Here is a 16,361-nt window from a genome sequence, read left to right on the forward strand (position 1 = left end):
CATTTTAATAAATACATCTCTGAACAAGGAATAACTTGGTAATAGAGATCAAGTTAGTAAAAAATTTAGGATTGGTCTTGATGTAAGCTAATTTGTTTTTTCTTTTCTCCCTTCCTTCCGTTGCTAGGTATGAAGATTATTACTATCACCCTCCTCCTCGTATGCCACCTCCAATTAGAGGTCGGGGTCGTGGTGGGGGGAGAGGTGGATATGGCTACCCTCCAGATTACTATGGCTATGAAGATTACTATGATGATTACTATGGTTATGATTATCACGACTATCGTGGAGGCTATGAAGATCCCTACTACGGCTATGATGATGGCTATGCAGTAAGAGGAAGAGGAGGAGGAAGGGGAGGGCGAGGTGCTCCGCCACCACCAAGGGGGCGGGGAGCACCACCTCCAAGAGGTAGAGCTGGCTATTCACAGAGGGGGGCACCTTTGGGACCACCAAGAGGCTCTAGGGGTGGCAGAGGGGGTCCTGCACAACAGCAGAGAGGCCGTGGTTCCCGTGGATCTCGGGGCAATCGTGGGGGCAATGTAGGAGGCAAGAGAAAGGCAGACGGGTACAACCAACCTGATTCCAAGCGCCGTCAGACCAACAACCAACAGAACTGGGGTTCCCAACCCATCGCTCAGCAGCCGCTTCAACAAGGTGGTGACTATTCTGGTAACTATGGTTACAATAATGACAACCAGGAATTTTATCAGGATACTTATGGGCAACAGTGGAAATAGACAAGTGAGGGCTTGAAAATGATATTGGCAAGATCCGATTGGCTCTAGATCTACATTCTTCAAAAAAAAAAATTGGCTTAACTGTTTCATCTTTAAGTAGCAGTTTGCTGCCATTTGTATTGGGCTGAAGAAATCACTATTGTATATATACTCAAGTCTTTTTATTTTTTTCCTCTTTTCATAAATGCTCTTGGACATTATTGGGCTTGCAGAGTTCCCTTATTCTGGGGGTTACAATGCTTTTATCGTTTCAGGCTTCATTTTAGTTTCAAAAACAAGCTGAGCACACTGTTAAATCATGATTTTGCAGAACCTTTGGTTTTGAACAGTTTCATTTTTTTTTGGATTTGGGATAGATTACATAGGAGTATGGAGTATGCTGTAAATAAAAATACAAGCTAGTGCTTTGTCTTAGTAGTTTTAAGAAATTAAAGCAAACAAATTTAAGTTTTCTTGTATTGAAAATAACCTATGATTGTATGTTTTGCATTCCTAGAAGTAGGTTAACTGTGTTTTTAAATTGTTATAACTTCACACCTTTTTGAAATCTGCCCTACAAAATTTGTTTGGCTTAAACGTCAAAGCCGTGACAATTTGTTCTTTGATGTGATTGTATTTCCAATTTCTTGTTCATGTAAGATTTCAATAAAACTAAAAAATCTATTCAAAACATTACCTATTTCAAATTCAATTGTGTCCTAAAACATTATTTTATTCGTAATCCTTGCGAGGAATATGTTTTCAAATTATAACTGCCTATGTGAGTGATCAAATTCATGCAAAATTTCTTGTCTATTCCAATATGTACCGTGGCTATCAGACTGAGAATTAGTCTAAATTCTAGTATTTATTCCAAATAGCACTTCATTGGTTGGTGTTCTCTCATAGTCTCTTCTAATTTTGAAATTTTATCCTTTATTTTTATAAAAACAGGTTCAAAGGCTTTTGAACATTCTTGCAGGCATTGGATAATTTGCGTTAAATAAAAATGGGGCTGGGGAAGCAGACTGCAATTTATTTTGACCCACATTCTTTCTATAAAGGATAATTTGTTGCCTGAAGAACTTACTTGCTGGATAAGTGAATGTATAACAGGAAAAAATGTTAGTACTGTGGCGTCAATTGCACTGCGGACTAAACATCAATTTTAGCGTACGTGATTGTGACTATCACTTCAGTTACTGGTTTAGGAATATAATTTCCAATTGTAAATTTGCTTTGAGAAGCACTCATGCCTTTTAAGAGAGGCTTAAAAATACCCACTTCTGACTTTCTGTTAATACCTCTTACTTTTATTTTATTTTTTTTACTACCCTACTGGCTAAAGTTTTTATTGGCCGAGTTATAACACCTATTTCCCTGTTTCCTTTAGAAATTCTGAATTATTGCAATGGCAGTTTTACTTGAGAATAAGAGGAACAAAAGAATCCCACCTTGACAGTGCAGAAAAGTCTGGATCACTTTCAAATTACCATAAAATTTTCCCTTATGTTTTATTCTTAGGTGGGTCTAAAATGTCGTTAAATTATAAAAATAAGCCATTAGGGAATAATTAATTAAAATGGACACACCTTTATTATGTGTTTTGTTCCTGTTTGGTGTCTTTTATGACAGCAGTAGTAAATTTCAAAATCATAAGCCACTTAATATGAATGTGCTTAGATCGTATTTTGGGTTTCATGGCTTCTCTTTTGACTTCAAATAAGAGAATACTTACTGATGAAAGTCTATGTCTCATTTCTCTTTAAAAGTACACTTATTATATAATTCAGTAAGTTAATAGGCCTTATTAATATTCCTTTTGTTTTCGGAAACTCATAAAGGAATTATATAGTCTGTTGTATTTTCAAATTAACATGGGTATCTGTTTGGTAAAGCTTAGATCTAGGTGTTTTTCTTATGCCCATGTATGCAAGTAAAGACACCAAATATTCTTTAAATGCTGCTTTTAAACTTTGAAAATACAATCTGTAGTTGTAACAATAAGCCTAAATTAGACTTAAATATAATCCTGAATTTTCTTGGAAAGAAGAAAGCATTTACAAGTAAAACTTGAATTGTTTGTATTTTTTAAAAATTTTGATGTTACCAGCTACAAAGTCACTATGAAGAAAATTAGGAATGGGAAAAACAGTGATTCTGAAACAGATTAATTTATTTTGCTTCCCCTACCCATCCTAAAATATAAACCCTAGCAAAAACGTAAGACTAAATAAAATTTGGGTCCCATATCAAAATCCTTTCCTTTAATTGCAAATAATATTTTACTCTCATCTATTAAAATATGCCTGAGTTGTCCCTCTAATATTGCTTTATAGGGTTTTTGTAGCTATTTTATTCAATAGAAAAACACAACTTTTTGAGCATTAAATCTCATTTTAGAGCTTTTTCCCTTGTTGATGTCTTGTAAACTATTGCTGTAGCAGCATTCAGAGAAAATAGATTAAGAGCTTAACTTTTCACAGAAATAAATCTAACCATCTAATCTATAAACCTCAAATACGTCCATTGAGGAGGTCTTTGTTTTAGATTTTCATTAGGTGTTTTATTTTAATGAATTTTTTTAATGAGTTCTGGGAAATTTCATTTCCTGCTCTTGTGCCATCTTTTTTGTTCCCCAACCTAATTCATTTGCTTTTACTTATGAGCCTGCTGCAGTAATGTGTGTTGGGAAATCTATTTATTTCATATTGAGGCCAACCTCTTCATAGGTACCCTCCTGAGACTGACATAAATATACCCCTTCCCCATAATAGAATGCTAATTTTTATTTGATCACTCATTTATAGCAGTTGCTTAAATGTATGTATTTATATGATGGTGTTTTAATTTTTTAAAAGCAAAAAAGTTCTAATAAGTTGCCAGATTTCTAATAAATCCAAGTTTATTTGATCCATTGATATGGAAATTGAGTTACTATGGTTCTGTAGTTTTTTAAGCGAAAGTTCAGCATAATTGTTTTTCAGTTTTCTTAGTTACTGGGGTTATTCTGCATAAGAAAGCCCAATGCTTTCTGCTAGTAGACAATTTTTCTCTCATTTGACTTTGAAATCTGACTTAGGAGGTGAACCCTCTTTTTAAAAAGAACAGCATGCATCAAAATAAATTCTGTTTTAAAAGAGAAGAGACCTAAAATTCCATTCCTAGCATAAAGCCACATAATATTCTTGAAACTCATTACATCATTTGCCTCCTGCCCATTTGGATAATCATACCTATGTTTTATTAATTGTGTATTATTTGTAAAAACCAAAACCCTTCCAGTAAATACTTGCTATAAGGCTATTATTTGTCAATTATAAAGACTTTTACATATGGTAAAATTTGCAGTTTTGATTTTCCAAAGAGGATTTTGTTACATTGAGCTATCCAGTATTCTTAAAGAAAACCAACTGAAGTATGTGGAAAAAATTTTAATGTTAGTTTTGTCCCTTACCGTGTGGCATTTCTTAAGTGAGCAGCTAAGAAAAAGCCTTATAGAAAGAGTGCACTGGATTTATAAGTGTGTTTATGTTTCTCTAAGAATGGGAGCTTCTGTTAACTTAGTTCTGAGTAAGCCTGGGGATTGGGTGACTGACTAGAGAATTCAGAATGACAAATCCACTAACCAAGCATGTTTACTTTTGCACTAGAAGTTTGTGATTAGTTTTGATTTTTGAAATGCAAACACCAAGCCTTAAAAGTACTGCATATTTAATGTATTAGTCAGTAATTAATATTTATATTTAATTTGAAGTGTAGTTACTGTTAATCTTTCTAGAATAGTTTTTTTTTTCTTTTTAAATATATATACATACGTATTTTTTATTTAGAGGTTACCAGAAGCTCTGGGTTTTTTGTTTTGTTTTTGTTTTTTAACCATTTTCAGATGTTATCCAGAAATCTGCAAGTGTACTTTTCCTGTTTTAACTCCTTCCTTTTATCACCTGACTATCAGGGAAGCGAGGTTGAGGCTGCCCTGACCTGACATGTCATGATGTCGACTTGCTAGGTGGGGTTCGCTGGGGACGATAACCAGTGGAATTGTTGGTAAGAAATTTTTTTTTCCTATTTTTTTTTTTATCAGTAGTGGGGCATTAAGTGTGGGAGGATGCCCATATTTTATAAGTGGGCATTTATGTTGGCCTTGTAGACAAATAAGACATAATATTAAATAATTTTGTTCTTAATAGGAACATATAATAAGTACTTCATACTTTGTATTGTCAAATTATAGTTTAGCAGGAAAGGCCTGCAAGTATGAAGTAATGAAATACTCAGGGTATATTTTAAGTGATCGAAATAGACACCTTACAAGATAGACTCTAAAGTTTCTTAGACAATAAATTTGCTTTTATTTTACTGTGATTTCAATCCCTCTAATATCTTTATTATGTTTGCATTCTTATTGGGTAACTTAACACATAGTTCATCTTAAGAGATGTTTATTGCACGCCAATTTTAGTAAAAGTAGGAAGGTGTTGATAGAATGGAGGGTTTAATAAGCATTAGGAGAAATTATTTTTAAATCTTCCAGAAAATTTTAACATTGTAAAATGAAACTTAAAAGTTCTAGCAGTTTCATAAACGGCAGAGGGCTTGTTTTAAAGATACATTTGATATAATGACTGTGGGTCAAGAGGAAATTACATAGCTAAAATACTAGGACCTTGAACAGAGTGAAACCACAGATCTGTCAACAACTGTGTTTTGTCTGAAACCCAGGACAGCTGCTGGGATTAGTAGACACTGGTAGAATTTAGGAGTCAGTTTTTAGATGATTACTTAAGATTAAAATCTCTCATAATGGAGGATTCCATGATAGTAAAGTATAAATTAAGGGAATTACCTTTAATAACTAAGCATTTCTGACCATAATCCATAAAAAATAATTGTAATATGTCTGATTAAAAGTAATTATTCATGCCTGAAGAACCTCCCTGATATTCTTATGCCTTCTTTCTCAGTTGAGTGTATCAGTCTAGGAAGAATCTCTTAGATGTATGTTAAACGTTCTAGTGTCCTGAAATCTTGTCTGTAAGCTTGCTGTAGATTACCTGTAAATCGCTACAATGAAATTGTACTTTAAAAATTGCAGTAATTGCATTATTTTGTTGAGGTACTTGTTTCTCTTTTGACATATTATATGTGTGTATCAGTGATAGAAAAGATAGAGATTGCACTAATAATGGTGCTCTTTGGAAAACTTGTTATAGTAAGTAGTAGGAACACTCAAGTAATTCTGAGGGGTTCATCTAAGTTAAGGAAAACGCAGTACAAACTCTAGTTAGCTTTTATATACTAACAATAAAACACATTTCGTGGGGTCAGAAAAGTAGGTATTACGGGGGAAGACTTAAATTCCTCAAATATAAACAAGGGCTTTCATTTTATGTAGTAACTTTGTTAGGATCCTGTGAACATTACTTTTCTTGATTTCTCATCTATGATGGTTGGACAAAAGGGACTTTTCTAGCTTGTTCAGTAACATAGGTAGAATTGTACTTTAATGAATCCAATTAAGATGTTTAGTACTATGTTATAAGGCTATTTATATAATTGAGCTGAAAGCTCCTGCAGACATTACATTGCTATATGCACACAGTAATATGAGAATATCAAAATAGGACCATTTGCAAGACCACTAATCAGTTTAATAAAAATCGTGCTTTTGGTACAGTGTTCAGGTACCATAACTGTATTGGAATATTTGTACAATGTTAAATATTCTTAATAAAATCTAACATGTTCAAAATGTTGTGTTGGTGATTTTGGGTGGGGCGTGCTGATTTCAATTGTGGAAAACAGATTCAGTATTTCTATAATTGAGACTTTTGTGGTCAAATGGAGTTCCTGTCTTCAGATTCAGTACTAGATATTGGGCACCTTTTGAAGGAAGGTAGTGAAGGAGTGGGAAGAAGTAAAAATAAAAGGGCCGAAATTGAGGGGGTTATTAAAGTGTCAGGAAGTAGCTTTACTGGGGGGTTAGACCTGGGTCTACAGGTGTAAGATGGGAATGTTGGCTTTGGCATAACAGGCTGCCACTAACTTTTTCTGATATAATTATGGCATTTGGAAATGATACCAGAAAACATACAGAGGTGGACAAAAGTAAACACTTACGCAGTGTTTTCAGTAGGCATTTTATTCCCCTGGTGTTCTTGACCCCTTGACATAACATGTCAGCAGGTGAAGAAGTGGTGAGGGAATATTTCAGGAAGGCTGTGTTGGAGGGTTTAGATGCATCATTGGGAAATGTCTCCAATATACAAGAAGTACCATATCAAGAGCTAATTCTTAAACTTTATGAGGATTTCTCTTTTAATACTGATCCCATTCTGTTGAGGAGAGCCCTAATACAGTACTTATTCTCATGAGTTCTTTCTACCAAAACAGGTAGAAATTTTGCAACTCAGATGGAAATTTACTTGAAATAATGTGCTCATTTTTCTGCAGATACGTACCAGTAACAGCAAAAAAAGATCTAGGAGGAAAGTGATAGAGACCTAATGATCTATAAACAAATTGAGTGAGAAACCCTTCACAGGGAGTATTCTGCCTTGTTTCTTTGAAATGAAGACTGTTAAATAAATGTGAGCTAATAGAGGGGGAAAAAAAGTGATTGCCCTATTGTTTTAATATAAGAAGAGTAGACAAAATACTTCCTCTAGGTCAGTATTTTCCAGAAAGATTTTATTGCTTTATTGTTTTTGTTTTCCTTTTGTCCAAAATCAACAGATCATTCACTGAGACAGGAAGGAATGTTCCAACAGAAAAAAATATTTAAACTTGGGCCGCTTTGAATGTTGACAGAGTTGGGGTTAGGATCGGCAGCTTACTGATTTATGGTGTGTTTTTTCCCAAAAATAAGAGACCTTGCTTTTGACAATGGATTTAGGCTTAGGCTCTTGGTATCTTTTGGCTCTACCTAAAGCCCTGAATTTATTTAGTTTATGTTTTAGAAATAGATTTTATTAGATATTTTCAGTGGAGTGTATTATATTCACATAGGGGACTATTTTCTGCCTATAGCTATGAAAAACACATTTCTATTGACTTACACTTGAAATTTGTGACTGAACTCACAATCATGTATAGGCATTTCCTCAAAAACTAAGAAGCAAAAGTAGTGTTTTATTCAACTATTTACCTAAAATTCCCAAAGGGTGATTTTTAGGTCCGCCTAGCCATTTATTAGGAGGGCAGGAGCTTAAAATTAGTTACAAAATCGTACAGCTCAAGTCATGCCTTTAAAATAACAGGTTCGATCACTTTAAAATTATTTTCTACAAGGATAAAGGTGAGGACCTGTATTGTCAAGGATAGTGACATTGGGGCGAGGGGGGGCGGCGGGAAGGAGTTCAGCTTCAATTTTCAGTAAAAGGGAACATATTTCCTTAAATATGAAAATACTGCATTATCAAAGATTTCATATACTGTATCAAGCACTGTTGAATAGAATTTGGAGACAAAAACATGCCTATACTTTCAATACTTGAGTCAGGAATCCTTTAAATCTGCACGTATCAGTTGTCTGGGTTTGTATGTAAGTAGATCAAACAGCAGTGAATATTGTTTAAAAAGCCATTACTGTTTTTGTCAGCTAAATGGTTATTTTGAAATATTTGTGTTTTATATTGATCAAAATATTATCAAAAATTGTTTTTGTTAAGCCTATTGATTATAAAGGGCTTTATATATTTTGCTGAATTGGTGTGGTCAGAGCAACTTGGGTATATTTCTGGCAAGTTATGATATAACTAAATATTTTGGTTAGATGTTTAACCAAACACGTTTAACATTGGCTGGTCATATTGAAACTTTCCATGCTTCCTGTTAAGCAGAACCTTACCAGGTTAATCATATTTAAGTATAACCTACATAGAGTTGGTGTGGAAAAATCTGATCTAAATACAACGAACAATTAATATTTTTATTAAAACTTCTTTTAAAGTAATGAGTAAGTATGTTAGTTGTAACATCGTTTCTATTTAACTTTTCAAAATATGAAAAAAGATAAATGAGATCATTTGTTGCATTTGTCAAAATAATATTGAAAAAGCTTGTGATTATTTTAATTTTCAAGTTAAAAACTGTTTAGGTCCCAGTTCCTCATTCTTCAGTGTGAGTGGAAATCCCTGGGGATTTTTTTTTTTTTTAATACATATTATAATTCAATGGATTTGCAACGGGGTAGGAATTTGCATTTCTAACATGCTTCTAGGTGATGCCAGTGTCCCTGACTACACTTTGAGTAATAGATTATCTCACACCCCTCTGGGGATTCAGAGTAGACCTTAGTAGAAAAGATACCAGCAATAGATACTTGCAGTGGTTTGCAGGATCTGGTTGGTCCAGTTGGAAATTTAAAACTTTGGGAAAGGCCACCACATATATTAATAGTGTTCAAGATCCAGAGGAAAGTTTAGGAGCATAGTTTGCAAGAAAATGAAATGAGTTTAGAAAAACAGGCTTTAATAAAGTTTTAAACAATTAATGGAAAATTACAATAGGAAAGAGCAAAAAAGATCAGGTTGCTAAGGACATGTCATGGCCTGTTTGTTTAGGAATTAGATCAGGAAGTGTGTTACAAGAGTCATGGAAGATAAAATAACTTCTGAAAGCTCAGAAAGGGAAAGCTGATAGGTTACTAAAAAATACCTGTGTGTTTTTATTTTTCTTGAGATTTCAGAACGTTGAAAGAAAAAACATGGTTAATATTCACTAATTAGATCAAAGTAAATCTAGAGTGGGCAGTGAAAAGCTAAAGCAGATTAAGGAAAATCCTTAAAGGTGACTTTAAAATCAATTTATATGGATTAAGATCAACAGATGGGAAATGCTCGTGAAGAATAGAAATGGCAGGTATGTCTGTTTTTATATAAAGAGAGGCTAGAAGGTAGGTAGTCCCTGATAAATTTGGCAGAATAATTGGCTTTTTGACTCTCAAACTTTATTTTATTTTATTTTGAAAAATAAAAATACAGATGAAGTACAGAAAATAAATACTCTGCTGTTTCTTTTCCTTAGCCAAGCTTTTTTCTTCTTATGGTGGGTTAGTCATACTATGGTGTGAGTACTGTATACCAGGCACTGTGCTAAGGAATTGCTTGACATTGTATATTACGTAAGCAACAACCCTTTAAGGTAGGTGGTATTGTCCCCACTTTACATATGAGCAACTCAGCAATTGAGATTAAGGAATTTATTATATATAGCTAGTGGTTCACCTGTCTATGAAGTGGCAAAACCAGGATTAAAACCCTTTTCTGCCAGACTCCCAAGTGTACGTTCTTAACTACTAGGTTGGAAATAGGCCAAATAATGTGAGGTCAGAATTAAATGTTGAATTTTATGTTTACTTTAAAGTTTATATTTTTATGAACAATTTTACGTTTAGTTTAAGGCTCTTTTAAAAAGTTATGCCTCAAATAAAGCCAGCCTAATTTGAATTTAAAATCGTTTTGTCCTAGGTTAACGTGGATGCTTAAAATGTGTTTTTATGTCTGTGTTATGTTGATAGTTGTCATTTGTTTTGTTTTTCATCTGTCATTCATCTATAAAAATTTAGGCCAAAGTATCATTGCATTTTGTTCTCTGAGAAAGCCATTTTTTTCACCTAGTCAAAATTATACCTGATTTAGAAAGAGGTGCCACTTTCCAAATTATTTGAAAATTTTAAATTTCACTTCAACGTATTTTATTCACAGAATCCAAATTTATTTTCCTTTTTGAGTTCTGTCTATACCAGTATTTTGGCATTTTTAAAGTATTGGTATATTGGAATGGCTTATTCCCATCATCTAATATTTGTTTTCAGCCCTTTCTGCATTTTTCAAGGACTTGGTGGAAGAGTCTGTTAAACAGCTTCATTTATCTGACCTGAGTGTGTGCATGTGTTTGTGTGTACGTGTACATACGCAAGAACACAAAAAAAATCACACATAAATGTAGTCAGTATGCTCAGCCCTAAAATTGGTGGTGTGGAGAACCTACATAATGCACTCTTACAGTAAATATTCTGTCCCCTGATGCAGAAAGAAAGGTGGTCTTAGAACATTTTTCTAGATAAAATAATATGGCTTTAGATTATTCCAGGTATTTTCTGCTGTTCTATTTCATGAAAATCTGAGCCCTATAGAAATAAATAGGTCACTAGATACCAGTATTTTTGTTAAAAGCCTGTTAATTCTTGCTTGTAGAATTCTGTGTCATTTGATCCACTGCTTAAAGTAATGGGTATTTCAGAACAGAATCAGGGATTCTCTGTATTTATCAGTCCTGAATTTAAGGTCACCATGATAGTAATATGAATGTATATTTGGGAGGAGCCCAAGGCTTATTTATCATGTCTAAATTCACAAGTCACTTCTTTGAGTTTATAACTGACCAAGTTGGTCTGGCTCTAAGAACACTAGTTCTCAAAATGTTTGCAAGGTTTTGTTTGGGGTAGACTAAATGTCTGCCAGAGGGAGGTTATTAATAATGTGAAATACCACATTAATAATGATCTGGCCAATATTTTCTGAAAAGTCACTGGTTTTAAAAAATGATGTTTAGTATTTTAGTGTTGCTTTTGTTTTAATCTGGACAAGAGATCAAAGCAATGATAAGTGCTTCTTACAATTTACCCAAAGATTTTGGCTAGGGCAGAATATTTAAGTGTCTGTAGATGGATATAGTAGCCTTGAAGAAAGAAGTTTGGTAACTACTCTAGCAGCTGAACACTGAGTGTAAATTCTCAGTATAGAAATTATGTGAGCTTGTTGAATCAGTAAACATTTGAAAAAAAAAAGGTTTAAATCTAATAAGATAACCAACCCAAAGTAAGCCTTCATCATGTCTTCTGGTGTTAAAAATTCTTTATCTTCTTTTTATTAATGTAACGTGATGTTTTCCACCTTAGAAGATTGCAAAAATGTGTACAACAGTTGTTTATTTCTCCGTAGTGTGAGCTCTCAATGATAGGAATTACCAAAAGTTCCAGTTCTGGATTTTGTCCTGGAAAGGTATTATGAAAGCTAGTAACTTGTTTTTCGTTTCAGAAAGTACAGTAATCTTAAGAAGGGATATTAAATGGATTGGTGTTATACATCATCAATCAAATCTAGAGAATTGGCTAAAAGTTAGCTATTTTATTGAAAAGGTTTAGTTTTTGCCTAACATTAATAGTTGATACGTCATCCATTTATTTCACAACTACTGAGTATTTAATGTGTTCGGAGTTAGAAATACAATATTAGTAAGTCGTGATCATTATCCTCAAAGAATTCAGATTAGATTCCGGGAGACAATAATAGAATTTTATAGTAGTGCTAATCATCAAATCTTCCAGAAATGCCACTGAAAATTTAAAAGGTGTTTTGTGCTCCTGTTGCAGTGCTTTATTGGAACACATGAATAATGTGTATGATTTAGATTACTCCTGGAGAGCAGAAAAGTTTGTAAATCGTGTCCATGATTTTTTTTGTTTAGTTAACTAAAAATAAGTTTACTGTCCACTGGATATGGTCAGAGTAACTTGATTTTAAGAATTTTAACCTATACATAGTTCCATTTTTAATTAAAGAAAATCTAAAAATACAAAGGTGAGGTGACTTGTGTCTGAATCGGAAAGAACAAATGTGAAGGTAGGTTTCCTTACATTTTTATTTTTCTGTTACTGAAAACTAAGCCTCTAAATGAGAAATCTGTGGTCATGGTTGAATTAAGCAGTTCTTTGAAACGTTTCTTCCCTCCCTGAAGATAAACAGACATACAGATACTGCTTCGTGCAGATGGGATAGATTTACTAAAAATAACTTTTCTCTCCATCCCCTGTAACTCTTGACGTTTGTTACGAGGTCAAGCTGTTTCATACTTCATTATGTCTTTTGAACCTGGTTAATCTAGTGTCTGATAACACGTTTTTTTGTCGCAGTATTACAGTGTATTCATATATTTGACAGGAGCGACTGCTGAGGTGGTTGAGAAAGAAAGGAAATAATGGCTCCTTTTCAAAAGACACTCAGGACTACGCGTCTCTTAAGACTATATGGTTTAACCCACTGGCTTACCGGTCTTTTTAGCTGCAGCCTCTTATTTTTCACTCATGAACATTTTCTTTTTTAAAAAGTTCTAAGGTGTATAACTGCCAGCTGGAACTTCAGTCAGGAAGAGAGAACTGAAGTTAACATGTTGAACTGGTGATAATTTCAGTCAAAAATAAATGACAGAAGAGCTAGTACTGAATATCTCCAATGGGCTGTCATTGTCTGAAGTTATTGAAACTTAACCCTGTAAAGTGTAAGTGTGGAAATGGAAGTGCAGAGATATTTTGGTCTAGCCTCCTAACTAGCAGTAGCCAATCTGGTTTTGAACCCAGGTGGGTCTGATACCAGAGCTTACATTTTAACTACCACTCTGTCCTATCTTGTGAATTTTACTCACTCTGTGCAGTTTTGCCAGGTAAATGTCATTCGGCTTCTTTGAAATATTGAATAAATGGGATACTACTATCTAGTTAAAGTTAGACTGGTGGTTCCCCCAGCTCAGAACTATAGATGGGGCCAAAAGCTAGTTTTAGGAATAAGAGCAAAAGAGCTGTTTTGTGTTGTGATAGTAAAACTACGGACAGCCACTGAATAACTGTACAACTTGCCCCTGGAAATAAAAGCTAACTGTGTAGCCTCCATTCATTGAATAATGCTTCTTAAACTTGTTTGTGGTTTTGCAGACTACTCTCTTTTTTTGTACTTTTGACAGAAGTCACAAACATCTTGTGTTTTGAGGTTTCCTTTTCTAGCTTTAAAACATCTCCTAGTTAGAGTTTCAGGATTCATTTTCAATTACTTTTAATAAAATGGAGCCAGGCCTGTTGGTATTTTATCTGCAATCATCATGATTTTACATGGAATTCAATTTTACTGTCTTAACTTTCTTTCCAGATTGGAGTTCTTACTCTTTGAAGGTAAAAGCCACTTTATTTTTGTAAATACTTCTTAGTTGCCCTGTTTTGTACCTTCCCTGGCTTCTATGTCTTTGAAGTGGCTACCTGAAGGTCATGAAGTATGCTGGGTGCATACATAACCATGGCTTTGTGTAGTGTTGATTATCCTTTTTTTTTTTTTTTTTTAAACACCTTTCTGATTACAGTTGTTCTTTCCATTTGTGTGCGTGCGTGCCTGTGTGTGTGTGTGTGTGTGTGTGTGTGTGTGTGTGTGTGTTTTAGAAGTGGGGCATTATTGTTTCCATTTCACTTCATAACTCACCTGGTTTGCCTAGGCTAGAGTTATACAATAAAGATAGAGCAGAACCAGAACTCCTTTCCTCTCACTTTGATTCCTGCAGAAGGAAGCCTGTGGATGTGCTTAAGCAAAGCTGAATGGCATCCTTTGGGGAAGTCCGTTCTCTAATAATAACAGCCTATATATGTATGTGTATATAATATATACAGACACTTGGCTGGTGATTAAACAACTTAGTAATATCAGAACTGGGGTTTACTTAATGACCTGGAAGGTATTAATCAAAGTCAGACTGGCTCTAGTTAAACTTAGCACCAAGACCAGCTTCAGTTACAAATGAGATCTGATAAACTAAAGACCCCTCAGTTGCTTTGGGGTTCCATCTAGCTAGTTTCTGCCTAGAAGATTCATAATTATCAATCATTTTCGTTGCTTTTCAGTCAAAACCAGTGTGCTAATGGCAGCAATGACTTTCATGCCATTTCAGTTGCCTTTTTTCTCCCTATTACTATTCCTTGCTTGTTATTTTTGATGCAGACCTGAAACTTCTGTAGCCTTTTGCTGGCTTGGTTTGATACACACTTCTGTGAATTTCCTTGTCCCCTGTAATGTCCCCTTCCTGTCCTTTGTCCCTCTGTAGGAACTTCAACCACTGTTAGGACTATTGGATTTTATATCTCTTGACCTCAGTCTTTCACTCTCTCCTATGTACCTCCAGATCACATGAAACTTGATAATGTTGAAAATAGTTACCAGTATGTGTTCATTTAACAGATGCGTAGTGAGTACATATGTTCCTGGCCCTGTACTGGTATTGGGGAAACAAGGTGGAGCATCCGGCATAGTGAACAAAGGCTTATAGACACAACTGTAAAAGAATTCTGTGTTTGGGAAGCACGTCTTAATCTTACAGGTTGCAATTTTGATGGTCCTTCTATTGGATTTTCTGTTAATTGAGTCGTGTTTATTCTTCTATGTCTTTTACTTAATTTCGCTAGTAATTAATCTATCCTAGGGTGGCAGTTCTTAATCTTACAAGAGAATGACTTGGCACTAATGTAGGAAAAAATGCCAGACCAGTCATTAACAACTAACAGTTGTCCTGTAATACTTCAGTTAATTGGAAAACTTGTATTAAAAGATGCTAGGAATTCAGGAATATCTCATAAATGAATTGTGTTTTACTAATTACAACAGCATTTACATTCAGATCTAGATGGTAATTTTGGAGAACTACCTTTGTGTTAGATAATATAATAGGTACTGAAAAATACAGCAGTGGTTATAAGTCAGTCTTCCCTTTTGGAGCTGGTGTTCTGTTAAGGGAGAAAAAAATCATATTTAATCTGCTGGATGTACCCCCCAAGTCCAAGACTTGCTCTGTGATTTCCAAGTCAATTCCTAGATTGTTTCACCTCTTCCTAATTGTCCTACTGAAACACTCTTGCTACTCTCTTTGTCCTATACGATTGCCATAATTGTCACACAAATGCCAACATTCCCATTACATCATGGTAACAAATCTAAATTCTTAACTTTGAGGCCTTTCATATATATACTACTTGTCTTTCCTTCCACACCTTTTATTCTTTTCCTAATCTGTGATTCTGCTTAAACTTCTGTTAGCTTTAGGAAAGTTACACTGCTTTGTCTGTCTCACTACTTGCTAGCAACTACTTTGGAGAGTGTTCCATTTTCTTAAAAGACTTGGTTTGAAATGGGTTATTCATGAAATAACAGGAATAGATTGTTGAGCTATCAAAATTGCCACATACAAAATGATTTCTAGACTCCAACCAGTACCCCAAGGAACGTTTAGAAATTTAGAATTACTTAAATGGCATTTTGACAAGACGGTATCTTACCTTGTTATAAGATGCTGTGGGTAACAATCTGTAAGTAGAAAATGCAACAGGGTCCGAATTAATCATTTGGAGATGAACGTTTACTGTCCGGTTTTGAGGCTGAACCTAGTGACTCAAAGAGATTCTCTGCTCTTAACTATTACAGAATAATCTCTTCACAGTTATCAAAATCTCACCTCTTGAAAGTACATAGACCAAACAGTAGAAAAACAGTCTAGTTGGCCAGTCCTGGCCTAAAAATTGCACAGGTGAGTACATAAATTTTCACATGCTTTTGTGTTTTCTGAAAGTATAGGGACTGTAATGTTATTGCAGTAGTCATCCGTACTATAGGTGAAATTCAAGAGTTTTTTACTTTAGTCACTGTGATAAGTTTCCTTAAAGTCCATTAGACTTGACTCATGACATCTGTGCTCCAGCTGTCTCTTCCTGGGGAAATTAAAGTGCAGAAAGAAAGGGTCCTTGATATTTTGACCTTTGATTGCTACCTAATCCAACACCCCTCATGTAGTCAAGGAAGAGCTCCCGTTCATTGAGTTCCTGTGTCTGGC

At 34.5% G+C, this 16,361-nt stretch overlaps 1 protein-coding gene across 3 annotated transcripts in view; it reads left to right on the plus strand.

Moving 5' to 3' along the window:
- Nucleotides 1-6,121, plus strand: part of HNRNPR (heterogeneous nuclear ribonucleoprotein R) — a 37,235-nt gene extending 31,114 nt beyond the window's left edge. For all 3 annotated transcript variants that reach the window (XM_049617845.1, XM_049617844.1, XM_049617846.1), the window contains one exon: nucleotides 128-6,121. In XM_049617845.1, coding sequence (XP_049473802.1) covers nucleotides 128-740 — 613 coding nt within the window. In that variant the 3' untranslated portion in view covers nucleotides 741-6,121. The remainder of the gene's footprint in view (nucleotides 1-127) is intronic.
- Nucleotides 6,122-16,361: the final 10,240 nt, after the last annotated feature.

The sequence above is a fragment of the Panthera uncia genome (genome assembly GCF_023721935.1).
Source record: "Panthera uncia isolate 11264 chromosome C1 unlocalized genomic scaffold, Puncia_PCG_1.0 HiC_scaffold_4, whole genome shotgun sequence".
Taxonomy (NCBI): Eukaryota; Metazoa; Chordata; class Mammalia; order Carnivora; family Felidae; genus Panthera; species Panthera uncia.